At 44.8% G+C, this 19,799-nt stretch overlaps 1 protein-coding gene across 3 annotated transcripts in view; it reads left to right on the top strand.

Annotated features, from left to right (window-relative positions):
• PDE8A (phosphodiesterase 8A) overlaps positions 1–19,799 on the top strand; it is a 140,713-nt gene that overhangs the window by 19,159 nt on the left and 101,755 nt on the right. Inside the window, exon 1 of one of the 3 annotated variants that reach the window (XM_048956761.1) lies at positions 3,852–5,239. The exons of 1 other annotated variant lie outside the window; for it this stretch is intronic. In XM_048956761.1, coding sequence (XP_048812718.1) covers positions 4,979–5,239 — 261 coding nt within the window. In that variant the 5' untranslated portion in view covers positions 3,852–4,978. Of the gene's footprint in view, positions 1–3,851; positions 5,240–19,799 lie in introns of those variants that run through there. One more of the 3 variants, XM_048956762.1, reaches the window with a different exon arrangement.

The following is a 19,799-nucleotide window of genomic DNA, read 5'->3' as shown; positions in this document are numbered from 1 at the left end:
GTGCTCTGGCATCAGCCTCAGCTGCACTCAGGTCCGTGTTCTTCTTCCCTGGGGGCAGAGGAGATTCAGAGAGGCTGTGCTCTCACCTTTTCCCCTGGATATGTCCTGATCCACTGAAATTGAGTCCAGATAAGCCTGCTGAGAGTCAGCAGCAATGGAAGCCCCATGCCCTGTCTTTAAGATGCCGCTCTTGGGTGATTTGAAGATGGCTTTCAAAAGTACAACAAAGATACAGTGCTGGAGGAGACTTGACAAATGTTGGGTGGACAGACAGTTTTGAAAATAAAAGGTAAGGAGCTTCTACAATAAGGGCTTGACCAAACTTCTGGGAAATAAAAGGGAAAATTGCATTGGGGCAGAGTAGGGACTTTGATCTGATGGGGAGAAATGGTAAGAGAATGAAGAAAGAATACCTGAGGAAGGAAAAGTATTTAGAAAAAAGGTAGGGGGAAAAAAGAGACTACAAAAAAGGACAAAAGACAAATGTCAAGGAAAGAATGGGACCAAGAAAGAAACCTCCCGATTGTGAGGACCGCAGATAGGTAATGGAATTAGAAAAGGAGGTACATTTTCCTCCCAGGTATGCTGTCTGTCCTACTGATCTCTGAGCAGTGGTGAGTGGGATGTGCAAATCACAGCTGCAACAGCAGACCAAGTTATGTGAAAGGACAGCAGATGAAGTTTGTAGACACTTTGTGTATGTGAGCTTTAGATTCAAATGTCTTTAGTGCTAGAGTTTAAAAAGTTGCTGACCTAGACTTTCCTGAGGACTCTGATTTCCAAATAGTACAGACAATTGCCTGTATTCTGCAATCTTTATTTTGCAATGATGCTGGGACACCAGAGAAGTGGTGAGGGAAACAAACCCATTGTATGTATTTCTGTATCTGCTGGGAGCTGATGATGATCTAGCTCAGGATGAACTTTATACTTGCCTCCTGTCACTGGAAAATGCCCAGTTCAAACACCCTGCCTTGCTCAAGGGATGTAATGCTACCTGTGGCTAAGGCAGAACACGGGCCCTGTTTTCTCTTATAGAATGTCTTGGGGATGAAGAGATGAGCTCTGCTGCAGTTTGCAGGTCAGTAGTTAGTATAGAGTCCACCCAGCTGTTTGTGTCGTGGCACATTTTTTCACAGTTTCTCCTCCTCCTTATTCTTCTTTGCTGGCCTATGAACAGGCAGGATTGCCTCATTTTGAGAGGGCCAGAAGACACACTTGGAACATGTAGCTGACTTGGGGGAGAAGCGAATAAAACAACACAGCAGTCTTGTGTCAAGATTGTTCCCTTGTGCTCACAGACATGCTTGCTCTACCACCACAAATTTTTTTTGCTTTTCCAAAGCACGCTATACTTGTTCATGCAGGTGTCAGTCCGTTGTTTCTTCTGCATAATTTTGACTGCCAGGGTCTTTGGCACTGAATTATTTTCAGCACTGCGTTTTGGTACTAAACCTGTTCTCTGGGCCGACATGTGTGTTACTGTGTAGCTGGACAGGAGTGAATTGCCATAGTGCTGGTGCACAAGCTCTTGCAAATGTGTAACTTGAAATGGTCAAGGACTATGTGAAATGGATGCCTGCTGCTAACGCATCAAGGGAAAGTGCTTTTGTTTAGAGATGTTAGCAGGCATAGCGCAGGTGTGGGGTGCAGCGTCTCCCCCAGGTCTGGAAGGCAGTGTGGTGTTCAGTCTTCTGTCAAGAAATGCAAGATCCAAGCTAATTTGTCTTTAAGATGTACAAGGAAGTGGCTGAATACTGTAATTTTCAATCCCTTTTGAATTTTAAGCTTCTGTATTTGCTTTCCAAATACTTTGATCTTCCCCAGCTCCCACTTGTCCAGACCGAGCTGATAACAATCATTGCAAGCTCTTTCCTAGCCTTCGTTCTTACTCTGCAATCTGGAATGAAATTCAACTGTGTTCTCCACAAATAGCCTTTCTCATCCCCCAGCTGTCTGCTAGGGCTAGTTTTCTTCTGACCTCTCACTTCACTGATTCTGAACTGACCTTGCACTCCCCCCCATGGCCCTAATCTGCCAGTGTCTACACTCCTATTTTTCCTCTACTCTTTTACACTGTTTAATTTTCTGAATAATTGGGCCCACTGTTTGCTGAGCTGCCCTTCAGCAAATCAGCTTGAGCCAGGCCCTGAATCTGCAAACAAAACTCCTGTAGTATGGTGAAAAATGGCCACTGCTGGTGATGGTTTAGATATTTTCATCTCTTCTGTCTGATTCGAAGCTACAGGTAAAACTATACTTTCAACAGTATTTTTCTATTGGCAATAAAAGAAATAGTAGCCACGTCCTCAAATTTGAGAGAAAATAGCTAATGCTTGTACCAGTTCAAATACCATTTTCCATCTTTAGCTGGATTTTCGTCAGTGTAGCAACAACAGGAGTGATTTTTTTCAATGGCTTAATTACTGTTAAGGGCTCATCTCATCTTCCCATCCAAAGCAGTGAATTCTCCTTAGACAAACTTGCAAATGTATATTTAGTTTTTGTTGTTTGAAGTTAGGCTCTAGATCAGCATAATCAGCAATAACCTGCCTATGTTTAGTGTAGGGAAACTTATGAAAGAGAGCAGAGAGGTTGTGTGCACTGTATCTGCATGGGCACTTTGTTTTGTCATGCTGCTGTTATGAGATGTTGAACAAAGCATCCCCCCGGTATTTGTTTGTCATTTGGATAAACTGAATAGTGTTTGAATGTGAAATACTGCTCTCATCTGTGTAGCTGCAAATAAAACCTATTTGTTTCACAAGGAGAAGGCTCAACTGTAGGTGTCAGCACTGCAAGCTGAATGTGGAGTGCTGAAAATCAAGTCTTGCTGTCTCTGGCTCCCTCAGTGCCACCAGGAATAAAGCGCAGTTTAGTTTTGCAGACAGATCCATTAAGGCTGAAGAAGACAGGAGCCCATGCTTGTGGCTGATGGCACAAATAGAAGCTGCGCTATTCTCTTCTTCTGCAGCTTCTTTCCAGTCCCTCTGAAGTGTGTTCTTATCGATGGGATCTAGTAATGAGAAATCTAGCATAAAGAAAGAATGAGGATGAGATTCCTCTCCAAACAACGCCCGCTGCTCCAAGCACGTACGTTAAGCCTTTTCCTTCGTCTATTACTGAGTGTTTATCTGAAGTGGGCATCCCAAGCGAGAGCCCAGGCAGCCACAGCCATTCCTGGTTCTGACAGGCAGTTACCGGGCGTGTGAAGTTGGTGAGATGGCACGGTGGCAGGGGAGTGGGGAAGGAAGGACTTCATTTCGCAGCCCTTGACCCTATCCGTTACTGTGAACAAAAGCATTTTGGCGGTGCTGTGGTTATGCTGAAACGCAGCGTTCCGCGGAAGCGCTGCCCGGCCCTGCGTGGTGCTCCCGTCTGCTGTGGGAATGGGGAGCTGCTTTTGAGCACGTCTCTTCTCTGTCTTTGAACGGCTACCCGGTGGCTCGTTTCCGAGCCAGAGAACTGAGGAGTGGGCGGTGCAAGGGGCCGATGGAGCTCCCGCAATCCAACCCCCGACGTTCTCTCTCCTTAGACCCCGCAGCCTCGCAGCGCTCCTTTCCCCGCCCCTCACCGGGGCCGTCACGCGCCCACCGCAAGCAGCTCAGCGCGCGAGGCGCACGCGGCGGTTTAAAGTTCGCTCCCGCGGGCGGGGCCGCGGCGCGGCGCGCCATTGGCGGGGCGCGGTTCATTTGCATTGACGCCAGCGCGGGCCGGAGGTCAGCGCCGGCGGCTGCTTTTATTGGCTCCGCCGCGCCGCTGTCAAGCGCGGGGGCAGCGCGGGCGGGGGGGAGGGGGGGGGGGCGGGAGGGTTGGGGAGGGGACGGGCGGCTCTGGGCGGGAGGGGGGGGGGAGCGCCGCCGCATCGCTACAACCAACGGCGGGTGCGGAGCCGGAGGAGGCACTTCCCTGCTGCGAGGGACGCCGGCCCCACGGCCCCGGGAATTAGGGCTGTCGCCGCTGCCGCGCTTATCCGTGGAGATGGGACGCTAGGATCGCTTTCTGCTACTTCTCGCTCTTTTTTTTTTTCTTTCTTTTTTTTTCTTTTTGATTTTCTTATTATTTCATTTTTAATTGTTTCCTCGCCTCGTTCTGCCGCCCCACGCCTTCCCCCCAACATGGAGGCCCTTTGATGCCTCCGCGGGCCGCCCCCGCCGCCCCGGCCCGGCCGCTGAGCGTTGAGCTCCGGATGCCGCTGCGGCGGGCGGGACGCAGCTTTCTGCCTCCGGCCACCGCGAATGTCACCGCCGCGGCGTGAGGGGCGCGCGGGGCGCCGGGGCGGCTCTCGCCCCTCGCCGTCGTTCCGGTGATCGTTTCGGCCGCCCCGAGCGCAGCGCGGCGCCCAGCGGGACCCGGCGGACGCAGCGCCGTTGGCGGGGAGCGCGGAAGACGCGGAGGGGAGCGGCCCCCCCCCCCCCCCCCCCGGCCCGGGTTAATCGGTAACGCCGTGCGAACTCAGGTGGAAAATGCGCCGTGCTCCGGACTGAGAGGGAGGAACGGTGCCGTGTCTCCGGCTGCGCTGAGCCGACGAGACGCCGAGCTGTGCGTGCGGTTGGGGCTCGCGTTTTTGTGACCTCCCCCATCGACCCCCTCTTTTTTTTTTTCCTCTTTTTTTTTTTTTTAATATTTTTTCCTTACCCCCAGAAGGAAAGCGAAGCTAAGCTTTCAGATGGCTTAGGAAAATCCCTAACACCCTGTGACACCATGACGCCGGCCCGCTGCTGACCGCCCCCCGCCCGCTGCCGGGCCGCCGTCACCGCGGAGCCGCGCCCGGGGCCGAGGAGCGCAGAGCCGATCCCGGCGGTGCGGAGGGACCGATGGCAGCGACCCGGCGGGGAGCCGAGCCGCGGGACTCGGCCCGTTAGCAAATCCAGGCGGGGGGAACGTACCAACGTGAAGGAGAGAGAGAGAGAGAGATACGCGTATATATATCTCATATATATACAATTGAGAAGTGTTCCCCAGGTGGCCACAAAGCATGGGCTGTGCTCCAAGCATCCACATCTCTGACAGCAGAGTGGTCTATCACAGTAGCAAAGAGTCCGAGGAGTGCCATTCCCCTCACCAGACCAACACCACCATGTCTCAGCAGCAGCAAGGCAACCCCGTCCCGGGATTATTCATTAAATCCTCCAACACATCCACTTATAAAGTGAGGACTAATTCCTCTAAGAAAGACAAGAGGGAGAACAGCCAGAGCATGGAGGCAGAGACCCAGACCAGCAGATCCAGTTTTAAGGTAAAGGGGTGCGGACCACGAGCGCCGTTGCTCCCACTGAAGTCCCACGTTGCGGGGCAGCTCATTCTGCTGGAGCTGTCAGCATTTGTTTAAAACTCATCAGCCCCGCAAACGGCTCTCGTGCTGTTCTGTGCCATGCTGGGCTCTGCGGGCCGGGGAGTGGATGCTGTGGGTGCCTCACAGCTACCAGGCCTGGGGCTCACCTCGGTGCTGGGGCGGGCTGCTGGGCGGAGAGGGGCTTCAGGTTGTGTGCCGGGTGCTCTTTACACCAACAACTTGTTGACCTTGTCTGTTGCTGCAAGTAGTGTGTTGTTGTTCTTAATTCTTTTTTTTTTTTTTTTTTTTTTGAGTACCTTTTTGTGTGTGTTCTTTCCTGTAGGGATGCAGCATCAGCCCTGTAAGAAATCAGCAGGCACATACTGAAAAAAATTGCATTTCAATTTCGTGGCTGTATTTTAGAGTGTTCATAGTGCAGTGCTTGCTCGTCTGTCTCCATTCCATTGGTGCACCATTGCTTTATGTGTTATACTTCTATTCCTGATGCTGCTGGCTTTGAATATTCCGTATTTTCTCTTCTTGGGGGGAGCTGTCTCTATTTCTCCAAAGTAAATTATTGCAAATGTCAAAGGAAAGTGTAGCACCCCAGGGATGTTGTATAACATGGCTGATCTGCCCTGGGCTGCTGTGATAAGCGCTGAGATACGCACGCTGTCAATAGGAGATAGGGGCTGGAAGTGCAGCAGGAGCTCACACAATGTCAAGTGCTTTGCACACACAGAGAGACCAACAATTCGTAGCTTCTTTGGGAATTTTACGTGCTCAGGAGGAGTATTGGCCCAAAACAATTTTCGTCTGTGCTGTGGGGTATTTTCTTCAATTGTTTTCCTTCAGATTTACTAAGTTCAGTTCATAGAAGTTTTAAAAAAAGCTATGGGAAATTGGAAGAGGTTATGTGAAGTTGAGTTAAAGGAGGAATGAACGGCCAGCGCACGAAGGTTGGCCGCGTCAGAGGAACCTCAGGTTTTGTGTAACGCCGTGCAGGAAGCGGAGCAGGACGGCTCTGCTCACACGCGGCGCTCGTGCTTGTGTGGCACACTGTGTGGTAGCTCTGCTCACAGCCCTGACCGTTGTTTTACCAGCTTTATTCTTAATCGTGATTATAACTGCGCCTTACAGAAACTGAGCGACAAAAATATTCTTATATTTTATATTGTGTGATTTTGTCTTTGTGCTTGGTGGGGGGGGGAATAAACAACTCCAAGATCTTCTTCTAGAAGCCTGTGCATGGGAAGAGGTCTTAATTGTGTTAGAATTTTGTTGTTTTTGTTGGCACTTTGTACCAGCCCTTGTTACTTGGTTTAGATAACCCAGCCAGGTGCTGTGTGTTTGACTGGGGCTCGTTGCATGCTGTGATCTCACTGACAGCTATTCTGATTTTCATCACTCAGTGGTTTTCTGCCCTTCTCATTGCTCTGAGCACGTTGCTTGGGTTTTGGGAAGTGAGAATGGAATTCTGTTTGTGGTCAGTTGAGTACAAAATCTGATTGAAACGTCCCCTCTGCATAATTTTTACCTGTAAAATCCTGCTCTTCAGAGATACAAGGCAGCACAGTACTTCATTCTCTGCTTTTGTTAAGTGTGTTTATCACGATCAGATTTATGGACTTACAGTCTGTACTGTGTTGGAGTGTAACCATGTTATTGCAGATGTCGTGCTGCAGAGAGCTACGTTTGACAGCAGCTTTCACAATACAGTGCTGATGTTTGAAGCCAGGAGGGTCATAGGGCAGCGCTGGGCACTTCTGGAGTTAAAGGAATTTTTGGTTTGAGAAGGAACTGAGAGAATTTGGGCGCTGCTGCATAGAGCACACAGTGTGTTGTGGCACCTGGGGTACCTCATCCTAACTGCAGATGCTGAATTCCTAATCTAAAATGTCTAATCGGCATTTCTGTGAATGGCCAGTAACCTGCCTGAATGCTTTCTCCCGTTGTTTCGTGGCACTTTAATTTATTTCTTTCTCACTCTTGTGTTACTATGCTCAAATTAAAGCCGAGGAAGTCGTAGATGAGAGCTAAGAGCAGAACTTGATTCATGTGTAAATCTCATGTTGTCACTTAAGCTGACAACAGCATGAATTTAAAATAAGTGTAATAGGTAATACAGTGACTTTTATTGCATTGGTTTAGTAGCAATAGTGCACGTGTCAAAAGAAGAAATAACCCATAGTGATTGTAAAATGGCCTTATTTATATTGCTCATTAGCCCCCAGACTTATTCTGGTTTTATGGTTATGTCTTGTTAAATCTTTGTACTGTTCAGATAGTGGCGGATCATTTGCCAGGGCGTGTAGTGTGAGTGTTGTGTGATTGCATTGATTTACAACCTGTAGCTAAAAAATTGCCTGCTGTTTTCTAATAAGGAGGAGCCTAAATTTATCCATAGTAAACATGCAGTAAACTCCTGAACGCGCCATGCGCAGAGATCAATGCCGCAAGAGCAGCTCCCCGTATATATGAATGTGGCAATAGTGTGTGATAAATGGAGAAGCCTTTATAATAAAATGTTTGGTCCTGGTGCCTGCATGTCCCTCTTTAATTAGTAATTTCATGTGTGGCTTTCATTTGAAAATTTATGAGCAGCTTGGAAGCAGTGCTGTATGTGAATGGTGAACCAGCCATGAAACCCTTCCCTTAGTTTTCAGTGCACAGACTGCACGGCTTGAACTCTGTACTTTTCCCAGTGGAAGATGAGCAAGATTTACACAGTAATAGCACTGTTGCAAAGGAGAGGTTTACTGATTTATTTTTTTTTCTTCCAGCTCTAGAAGTCTGAAGATTGTGAGTTCAAAATTGTGACAGCTTTTTTGTATATATCATTATGATTTGTTTCTTCAGACTGCTGTGAACCTGAGTTTGTATTAAGGGTGCTTAGCTGTACACAGATCCACTTAAACACTTTCCAAGTAATAGCTGTGTTAACATATAGTACAGGTAAGGACTGGCACGGTGTAAGGGCCTCATGGGCATGTGTTTAAAACTGGCTTGGGAGTCTGTGAGCCTGTGCTGTCCAACAGCATGTGTCAGTGTCACTCTTCCACAGTGCACGGCTGCACACTGCGGTGCATACGGTGCATTTATTTTGCCCCCAATCTTTTATGTATGTGATTTCCTTCCTTTTCTCTTGTGTAGCTCTCCCTGTCATGTAAATTTAACTCAGAAGTGCGTGCTTGAGTGCAACGGGATCGGAGAGTAAACCCATACTTCCTTTATTGTAAATTCACAGTTGCCGTAAGCCAGCAGGACTAGATCTGCCGTAGCCTTTTGATTGATCAGCTGGTGTGGGGCACCCGCTTACACCCATGGTGCCACAGCACCAAGTTTTCTTTGTTCAAAACCTGCAAAATTGTGGGTTTACATTCACTGCAAAGCAGTGGTTGTGTAATTCTGCGTTCAGGAGGATGTATGCTGACTTGTACTTTCAGTGCTGAAATGGATCTCACTTCGGCGTTTAGCAACACACTATTTAGTTTCTTAAGCCATCTGTTCTTTTCCTGCCTGTCTGGCGATTCCTTCCCCTTGCACCATATCAGCTCTCCCTCCTTTGAAACTCCCACACGCTCCGTCCCTGCTTTCAGCAAGGCCACCCGACCCTCCCTGTTCCCACTGAAGCTGTCCTCAACCATTTCCCCGACAAACCTCCCAGCACCGTCTCCCTCCCACTTCCACTGACGTCAGCCCTCCCGTGCAGAGATCCTTGCTCCGCCGCGAGGATCCTTCCCACGCTGCCGTACGCTGGCTGTGCTCAGCCCCATGGCTCCAGGCTCCCAGGCTGACGGTCGCGGTGCTTTTAATTTCAAGGCACGAACCCTTTTCTCCAGGGAATGGGGATGTCGAATTTGTAAATTATACAAAGTGAACTGATGGAGCGACGTGAACTTTCCATATTCGTGTCTGGGTTATTTTTTTTATCTTCACCTTTTAATTTCCTGTTGTTTGTAATGTCAACTGGAAAAGAACTGGAAATCACTCGCAGCGTGTATCTCACCTCTGTGAAAGTAGCCAAAGACATGCTTTTGATTTTTAAACCATTATTACTAGATCCCTCCTGGTCATGCAAAACATCAGCAAAATGTGCTGCTGCACCTGAGGGCACTTCCCTGTGTGAGTGAGATGAGCCAGATTAGAGCCTGCATTTTTGCAGTTCTTACTGTTGGTGTGAGCTCTGCTGAGTCTTCTTTCAGCTATAAATTCTTGCTAGTCACAAAGCACTGCTTTCTCTCTGGCCTTGCTACGTCCCTTGCCTGGTTTTGCCAAGCTTAAGCTTTAAGTTGTCTGCCACCCAAATGTGTTGGTAGATTAAATATTAAAAACACATTTATTTCTATGGTTCTAGTTATTTGTCTCGCTGCATTGCACCTTTGGTAGAGTTGACATGGAAGTAAAGTCCACCCTCAGTGAGAAATTTTCATGTTGGATGTACTTATAAGATGGGCAGAAGAACGAGAGGTGCTGCAATTAGCAGTTCTCCATCCCTTCCCACATTTCCGGTGTTAGACGTGGTGTGAAATGGCACTGCAAGGGACCAGCATGGCCTTACCATTTAATGTGCCAGCCAGGCACTGAAGTTATTCCACTTTTTGAGCAGCTAGAATGCTGACTGACTTTCAGATAAGTCCTCAAAGAGGAAATATGTATTTAGGGGTACGGACAATGGAAGCTCTTATTAGCTTGCTACAAAAAAGTGAAAGAAAAGCAAATCTGATAATGAGCAGCTTGCCCTCAGGGTGAAGCTGTTTCAATGGAAGCTTTGCATAAGTCAGGGTTGTGTCGGGGGACCCTACATGCACCTGCACACCTAGGAGAACAGTTTAGTATTGTGTTCTGGTTGGGTTGTGTGTATGGATGCAATGTACCACATTGCAAACAGCTTTAGCAGCCGTGGTTGGAGCTAAATCCTTGCAGAGATGTTTTCAAGATTGCACGTAAAATGTGATTTTACATCCAGAGTGCAATTTGTGGTGTGAATTGCATTCGGTGCTGTGAATGTGAGGCTCATTAATTCACTGGCGTTTCAGTACGAACTTGCTCGGCCCTCTGACATTGTACTCACTGCTGTCAGCCCATCGGGTAGAATAATTAGGTATCTTCATTTAACCATAATTTAAATTGGCATGGGACGACAAGATGCAAATTGAATAGCTTTAATGTGCATGTCGTGCTGAATAGTTTGATTGCTCAAAATCAGATTTTAAGCTTTCAAAGGCGCAGAGAAAGTGATGTCAAAGCCCCCATTTGTCAAAGATTTCGGCATCCAGCCGCTTTTACCTTCCTTCTTAAAATCTCTGCTAAGGTCAGAATGCAACAAACAACATTGACATATGCACTGTGAGACTAAATAGTGCAGGCTCTAATTTGTACGTTCTTCCAGACCACCCCCTTTTACTCTGGGCTGAATTGTTGGCCTCAGATCAAACTCCAAGGCCCTTTTCTCCTCTTGTAAAATCTGTAAATATGTCTCTGTACATAATGTAAGAAGCTTCACATCCTACAGAGCAGCGCCCACATGTTTCACTGGAAAGGGTGAGGGCTGAAACCTACTTTTCTGACATGGAAATGTGTTGAAATGCATTATTGGTTTTACTTTTTTGGTCGGAATAGAAATTAATCCTTTTGCTAAGTAATGTCGAACAGATTTGAGTTGTGTCTGTTTCTGTATCAGAAATGAGGATTCACTCCTTTTTCCAAAAGCAGAATTAGCTTACGCTTTGGACGTTGCACAGAAAACTTGGAATGTAGTATGTTGTGTGTACTTGGAAAGATCAAACCTTTTCAAGCAAGAAGTGTTTTTCTCCATGAAACAAACCTGCAAAACTCCACAAACAGATTTCTGACTACAGCTTTGCAAAGGGAAAAATGGTAGCCTTGAAATCTTCTCATTGTTAGATCTCCCAGTTTCCTAAGTAAATCCATGCAAAGAAAGCACAGAATCACTGGGCTAATATGAAAGAATGACATCCTCTGCTTCCCATTGTTTTTAACTCTGAGTTAGCGGCGACCTTTAGCTTCCTACTGGGATGCAGTGGAACCTTGGAGGCCCCACGTTACTTCAAGTTACACATTTACCATAGTTTTTTGTCTTTAAGCTTGAGGTTCTGCTATGTCTGATACAAACTGGCCAGACAAATAGCCTCAGTAAGTAAACCTTCTGTACTGAGATGAAGCTTAGGCCGGTGTGTGTATGGCTTACTTAAAGCACAGCAAAAGCCCTGTGATCTGCACTGACCATGATCTTTCTGTATTCTGTGATTTGCTTCATCACACAGTCGCTGTGCCTCACTCATGCTGATATCACAGCTGCATCTCTTCTGATGCTTACATGTAGAACTCTGCCTTTGCAGCAGTAGTTTGAATCTCAAGTTTTGAATTACGTACCTGTTGTGTGGTAGGTAGGTAGGTCAGGATTTGTGATCAGCCTAGCAGGCTGAGTTTGCAGCTGTGTGTTTCTTTTTCTTTGGAATACTCTGTCTGCTGTTTTAGTTTTTAAGGTTTTTTTTTGTGAGAAATTCCTCAAATGGCTGAGGACAACCACACCTATTACTTTGGTAAGTTGAAGCAGAAGTGACTTACCTCTTACCCCGTACACTCGTTTACTGGCTGATAAAATCACACTGTCCCACTAGCTGTAACTTAGTAATCAATGTCCCAGGGCCAGGAGAAGGATCCAGGGGTCCAGAAGCACCAGCATTCAAAGAAGCTCTGCCATGCCAAATATGGATGGTACTGGGACTGCTAGCAAGATATCTGTGCTTTCTTTTTCAAAATAAAGAGAATTATTATTTTCACATACCAAAGAGGTTTACTGGGGGGTGAAATTCAGACTGAAATTACAGTCCTTCAGCCCCATTAAGCTCTGTGGTCTCAAGAGGTGCATCTGTGGCAGGACTTGGACAGCTCTATTTACCTTCCACTGTTGTAGAAAATAGCTCCCTGTTGGATATGAGATTTGGAAATAAAAATAGTGGCAATAATACTTGCATTAAGGGCAGAGTTGTTTTCTGTCATCCCAGTTGGTATAGCTCTGCTAGGCAAGTTCTTGGCTGTACTGAAGCTAATGGAAAAGTCACAGTTTAAGAACAACCAGAATTTGGTCTCTGGTCCGTAAATAAAACTTACCTGGATTCTGAAGTGCAACCAGGGTATGTGCCCTTATGTCTGCGTACCATGTTTTATGGTTGCTTAATCTGACACTAATGCAGAAAAGCTACCAATAACAAATACTATTAAGTGCTTAATGATGAGAGGAATAGGATAGAAACAAAATATTTTTTTTCACAGCTTCGTATAGCAGTGAGGGCTGTTATCAAGCAGTAGCGATGTAAAGAACATAAATTACTGTGGTTCCAGGTCATAAAGCAAGTCTGTGAGTCTATTGCTGATCTTGAGAGTGCTGGCTGTCAAAGTTAAAATGGAATTTCTAGGCGTTCAGAAAGATTTATTTTTCTGTATTTTTGTATCTGTGTTGTTACCAAGTTCTGTCTGAAGTATCCTGGGACGAGTTGGTTGCCAGGTGTTTTCTAGTTGCAGATGATTGCTCTGGGAACTCTGCTGCAGCCAAGGCTAGAGATACGGAGCTGGAGGCAGAAGAAGGCTGCTGGCGGTTATCGCGTGTCTCTGTGGATGAGTTGTTGTATGTTTCTGCTTGCATGCTTGATCTTAATTCTGTGTCATGGAAGATCAAGGCCACCATGTACCCAGGAACAGAGGAGCTGCTCTGAGACCAAACCATGTCCATGTAGCGCAGTGCTTTGCTCTGCCCACAGTCAGCAGAATGTGCTTTGGAGAAAGATGCAAGAATCTATTTAAAGTTACAAAAACGAGAAGAGTTTCTGACGTTCCTCTTCGGAACTGAGCCTGGACATGCTGATTTACTTCTCCTTTCTAACAATTCTGGCATGTAGTATGGTACTTGTATTTTAATTTTATCTCCTTAAGACTTTGTTGCTAAGCTGATAACTGCAATTAAAAATTTGTACTCTTGAATGGAATTTATAAATGGTGGAATGACTTCCAAGGCCCATTCTGCCATGGCAATGTGTGCTTACCACTGACACGCTGTCAGTGTGGAACATTCATGTATTTGCAAATCTGCAAATAACTGTTGCAAGGACCAAGAACTGATGGAAGCATTTAAGAGAAAGCAAGTGGGATGAACCGTAACCAAATAGGAGTTTGCCTTTTGAAGAGAACCTTCAGGACAAGAGAGGCAGGGTGCTTTTCATGCATAAAGCAGTCTCCTGCAGATGGAAAAAAAAAGATATGGGGGTTGCATTGATATTTTAGAGGGATGAAACATTTACAAACTTGGGCAAAGAGGGCTTTGCAAACCCAAACAGCTTTTGTTTTGTTAACAACTATACTGAGAGGAAGAATAAGTCCTGGGAACTCAGAATCAATGCTTCCATTGATTGCCCTGCAACTTTTAATTTGCTTATTGTTTGTTTTCTTTTTGCCTTTTGCTGTGAAAGTGATCAGCTCTCTGCAGAATTTCAGACAAAAGGGCTGTTCTGCATACGCTGTCTCTCAGCTGTGTTATCATCTGTCCTCAGTGCTGGAAAACCTGGGATTGTTTCATGCCGTTTCATGCCATGCTGTGACGTCTGTCGTGACAACAGCTGAGTCAAGTTCAGAGGTAGTGCTGTCGGTTGCAGCCCCTCCTCCAAAGAGCAGCTCGATAACCTTTACACAGTACCCTGCCTCTGGCACTGGGACTGGATAGCAAAAGCCAGCTTCTAGGTGATTAGGGATGCTTAGGTTTTGTGATCCTTGATAATAAAAACTCATGAAATTAATGCAGCTGCTCAGGGAGGAAGCTGATCTATCCCGCTTGCACTGGGCTTTGCTGGGAGGAGAAAAGACAGTGCTTGCTTCTGAAGGACAGGTTATTGAATCTGGGTAAGCATTTTGTTTCCCAGAGCTAAATAGTGATGGATCAGATAATCATATTTTATTGAAAAACAGAGTTTTGCTGTCAGTGTTTATATGTTACAGTGTTTGATTATTTATTTATTTTTTAATCAGTGTAAAACCTCCAAGTTAGAGTGGGAGAGGGACGAAGCTGTGCTGGTGGTTGATGTAAGGATCAAACAGCTCTTCTGATCCCACACGTAGCCCAAGTCAGTGTGAGCAGTGAGGTTCATAGCTGGGCTGTCAAAAGGGAGTGCTGAAAATACTCTCTCTTATTTTGCCAATTAAACTGAATGGAGCTTATTATTGGAGATTAAACAGCACTGAGGTTTTCTCCTAACTTAATCTTGGCTTTTCTGATTCCTAAAGAACTCTTACAAGGCTCTCCTGTGCCCTTTGGGTAATACAAACTCTCTTCTGCTAAGGCTGTAAGACTTAGGCTGCAGTGAGTCCGTGTGGTCTCTTGCCCTTTCTTCATGGATGACCTGCAAAGAAGAGCTATCATTCCTCTCAGGAAACTTGACACTTCTGGTCAGTGGCCCCTTGCATTTTTTCCCAGCTGGCTGGCATTCTAGGTGACTGATCACAGAAGTACTCAGTTGCATCCACTTGTTCAGGATTCCCCATGCCAATGCTATTCCATTTCAGGATAAACGTACTGAGGAGGTGTGTTCTGTTGATCGTATCTGAAAACAGAGCTGTGCTTCCCTGGACTAACACCTTTAGGTTCTTCCTTCTCTGTAGCTCTGTACCAATAAGAGTAAATATGCATGTGAGATATTACCTGGGGATCATTAAATGCTTGACTACTGTTAGCTTCATGCCGTTTTAGGAGGGTCACAAGGAGTTCTAAAGTATTTCTGACCTTTTTTCAACCCCTCTCCTTTTGCAGAGAGGTGGATGTGGCTGAAGGACTTGGCATTTTTCATCAACTGAGAGGTCTCAGGCTAGCAGGTGGAATCCCTAGGAGATGCTCCTAGTGGAGGGATCTCCACAGCTTGCTCTGAAATAGTTTAGTGATTTGAATGTAAACCAACAAAACAAATCATAGAGAAAGAAAAGCATGAAAGAGGATTGACAGGGTGAGAAAGGGCTTATGGCTGTCAGCACTGCACCTCTGCTGTTGCTGGGTGCTGAAAAAGGTCCTTATATCCTTCAGAGTCTGAATCATGTTTGGGAAACCTTGACCTCTGACAGAGGAGTAAGCTGAGGCCAGTGCTAATGGTTTGTTTAAACACAAGTTCTTAAGCTCTGATTAATTGATTGCTGTAACTCTGTTTGGTAACTACAGATATTTTTGTCCTATAACAGATGTCAGCAGACTGTCTGGAGGAATATGTGCGTACAAAATGTTTGCCTGTTAGTTTGCAGTTGGTTAAATAGAAAGCAAAAGCCTAAGTTCATATATCCTTAGGTCTTGTTTTTGAAACTAGTTTGGACAGAGCATTTAGCATGTGTTAACCTGGTTAAGGTGCAGGAAAGATAGTGACACATCCGTAAGTGCTTTGCTCAAAGCCATGAACAACAGCAAGGTAGTCGTTTTAGGGTGTACAGAGCAGCTTGCTTTTCCTGATGCCCTCTGCCTTCACCTGGGTAGGATGAGCCTTTGGGACCATGGCTGTCACATCAGTGCACCCATCTGCAGCACACAGTGCTGAAAGCTCAGATCTTTGCAGGGTTTCCTCAGGAGGATCTTCTTCCTCTTTCCAAATCATACGTGTCTTTCTAAAGGTCAGACTATCTTAAGAAACCATTGCAGGCTGTTCTCAAGTGATTATACATCTTAATTCTCTAAAAATAGAAAAAAAAAGATGTAGCTCCCAGACGTGCTGGGATGACTGGGGGGCTTTCTTCAGACGCTTTCTTAAATAGCACTCTCTCTCATCATATGAGCTTTTAATTTCTCAGTTCAGAAAAGTATGCAGCACTTCACAACAGCGCATAGCTGGGCACTTTCAAACCCTGCTTCTTCAGACAAAATATATGAAAGATGACTGTTAACTAAACTTGGCTTAATTAAGTTGACAATTTCACAGCTCCTTTGAACAGCTCATTAACTGCAGGCTGCAGTGTCTTTGCAGCCAAAGCTCCACAATACATCATACAGTGAACCTGCTGACAGAAGGGTACAACTTCCAACACAGCCTTCAAGAAATCAGATTTATTACTGCAGTCCTGCTTCGTCTAAAACCAGTTAAGGCCTCCATTAACAGCTGCTGTAATGTAGTCCTAATTTAGTCTCAATGGTAGCTGCTGGAGGTAACAGACTAAGCTTACTGACTTCAGTTTATCTCGTTGGGTCTCTTCAGCTTGGCCTTGGAACAAGATTTCAAACTGTTTCAAAGAAGTCTGCAAACCTCTGCTGCCCATGATCCTATGCTGAAAGATGCTATTGCGAGTTACGGAGCAAGTATCTAGGGTTTTGTCTCTTGTGTTAATATTGCAATGGTCTGTTCTTAGCACTTGTGATTTCTTACTGACACGGCTAGGGTAAAGCCCTACAAAATTGCAGCAATTCTGATACTAATGTGCTTGTGACTGTGTGGTTTATGCCACTTGAGAGTAGAAACAAAATGGTATAACTTCTTCCACAACAGAAGATTTTCCAGTATTTTTTGACATTCTTGACATTTCTGATTTAGGCAAAGTCTTAATACAGCCGAGGCTAGGACTGAACAGAGAATGCTACCTAGCCTGAAAATGTCTGTTGAAGGAGCTGGATTTTTGTTAGTACCTTATGTAGTTACAGATACACTGCTAGTGGCAGAAAAAAAAAAGAAAAATAAAAAAATTGACCATGCTATTAAATTCTAAGATGGGTATTTGCAAACCTTTGGTAAGAAAAGGCATTTTTTGGTAAGCAAAGCTGTGTATGCTAGACCAGGCAGCAGAACAAACACAACGGAGCAGTCCTTGAATCAGGACAAATAAGTGATTGTTAATGGCCTTTGTCCTCTGTTGCTGTTTTTGTGCCTTTTAGTGCAGGACATTTTGCTCACTTACTCTAAGTATGAGACTCTTCATTCTGCAATTTCAGGTTATTACAGAAAAGTGGAACTCTCAGTTAATTAATTGCATTGTTTAGTAGCCAATAGACTGTTAATAATTATCTCATGAAACTGTCCCAGATTTGTGTTGAAGTATGAGACAAATGATTGTTGTACAGAAGATTCCAATTTACCAGGTATGATTCGATGGCAATTTGAGGGTAAGACACAAAAAGGCAACCTGTGATCCAAACGTTGTTAAGCCACAGCTGCTTCTGCAGAAGGGCAACCCTGCTGCGGGTTGACCATGTTACTGTAGCATCTGCAGCAGTCTGTAGTTTTTCTTTAACTTGTTCAGTTCTACTTAGTAGAGGTTCCTTCCTACAACCTCATCTACTACACGCAGTTTTTAAAAGCCATTCTCCTTCCTTTTACCATTCTGTTCTACCTTTGGCTGCCATTTTTATGTTTCTGTAATTTCTTTTTCACAAGCAGTACACCTCATCTCACTGCAGATATCAACATCAGCTTCTCTTTCTTAGTACATCACTTTTTTTTAAGAGCAGATGCTTTAGTTGGGTTCAGGTCTTTAAGGGATGTCTAACACTAACACAAACTATCCTAGAAATTGTATGGTTTCTTATTTTGTTGTTGTTGACAAAGAAGAATAGCTGGTAAACAGGTCTCTCCCTGAAATTCTGTATTTTGTACACACAGTATACTGTTAATCATTTGCACCAAGGTCAATAGCCCCTGAAATGCTATTATTATAAATCAGTCTGATACTAGAGGAGTATTTTCACAGTTGTGTACATGAAATCAGAAACTTCACCTAAAAGGCAGTAAACTCATTTCTGATCTGCCATACAATAAAAATGTTATTTTTCATCAGTTTTCAAAATTGTGGTGCTTTTCTGTGCTGACATTTTAAATTGTAGGTATGTTTTTCTGTTGTTTAACCAAAATAAGCAACATGTTATGAGATAAAATAGTTTTTTTTCTTTTTATAGCACAAAGCTTAAATAATTAGCTGATACGTAAATTACTAGATTATAGTTTGCAGATATGAATTTTACTTATTTGAATATGAAGAGAGACTGTCAAAAATGGCATTAAGCCTGGACTGGTAGTTTTGTATGATTCAGCTGGTGCTGACACATTTCGTAATACAGATTAGACAGTTTCCCTCTATTTTTATAACCACATCACTTCAGATATTAGCTCAAAAAGGAGAATAGCTACAGACACAGTTGTGATCAAACTGAACTCTGTTCTGAAATGGAAAATGGTGATTATATGCTGGTGTCTGGGAGCTCCCTGTGGCCTAGTGACGATGGCTCACACCCTTTCCCATGTTGGACTGTAGATTGGAGATAATTACTGATGTTCCCAGACATTTCTTTCCTTGCTGGGAAATTGACTGTTTTTTTTTCTTTTTTTTCTTTTTTTTTTGCCTTCCTAGTGATCTTGAAAGGCCTTCCCTAAGTATTGAGCCCAAGCTAGTTTTGTGGCAGCTTGCTTTCTGGCAACCACCAAGTGGGAGAAAACTTCTCCTCCAGTCACTCCCTGTGACTACCATCTTTACTAGTTGTTATTTTTATGTTTTTCCTCCAACAGCCAGTTATGGTGTCTCTAATGTAATTAAGTGCTATTTCATATCTTTCAAAACCTTTAGTGTTTCCTGTTCTTTTTTGCACTTGCCAAGCTGGTGGCCATTCCAGAGGTGCTGGAATGCTTCACGAGTGCCCTCTGGCTTACAGAAGCTATGTCCAATATCTCCTTCTGCAGTCTGTTTTAGGGCTGCCAACTGTTCCTCCTTGGTTTCCTGAAAATGGTGTCAATAGAATGAGGGAAGCCTGGCTGTCATCCTGATTGCACCAAGATGGGAGGAATTTCGTGTAAGTGGAAGTCTCTTGCTTCTGTCTTTGTATCCATACAAAGCTCTACAGGCTGATGCTTGAAGCTTGTAGGGTTAACTGGAATGCTGTTCATACAGCCATGTTCATAGAAACATTGAGTTGGAAGGGGCATTAAAGGTAACCAAGTCCAGAGCCCATCCAGCCTGACTTTGCCCCATCTCCAAGGATGGGGCATTCACCACCTCTCTGGGCAGCCTGTTCTAGTGCTTCATTACCCTTATAAAAACAAAACAGAACTTTTTAAATGATGTTATTAGATGGCTTCAGCTCTTTTTGTTTTCATTTTTTTATTTTCTTTTTCCTGTCAGAGATGACCTCTGTGTGATGACCTCCAGTTTTTGGTAATGCCCATACTGATAACTTTTGGTGCCATGTTAGAGCTCCACTGTGCGTGCAGTGTAGAGCACAGGTGAATGAACCCTGCTGGCTTGGAAAACAGAGTGCTGAACAAAATGTTCTAGCCGATCTGAAGCCAGCTAGGTGTCGGTGGCAGGAGTGGTCATAATTGTCATTAATATGACATACAGCCAAGAACAGAAGTGACAGAAAATATTTAATAACAGAAATTAATTTAGGTGATTTTGTAATGTTGCCATAACAAGCTCTGTGAAGTTAGGCTTAGCACAAAGCCCTGGTAGTGTGCATTGGTACGGAAATTTATTTAGGCAGGAGGTAGGTTTGCGTATTATA

Source organism: Lagopus muta, chromosome 10, assembly GCF_023343835.1.
Source record: "Lagopus muta isolate bLagMut1 chromosome 10, bLagMut1 primary, whole genome shotgun sequence".
Taxonomy (NCBI): domain Eukaryota; kingdom Metazoa; phylum Chordata; class Aves; order Galliformes; family Phasianidae; genus Lagopus; species Lagopus muta.
The sequence above is the reverse complement of the archived record's forward strand: the minus strand, read 5'-3'. Positions and strand labels throughout refer to the sequence as shown.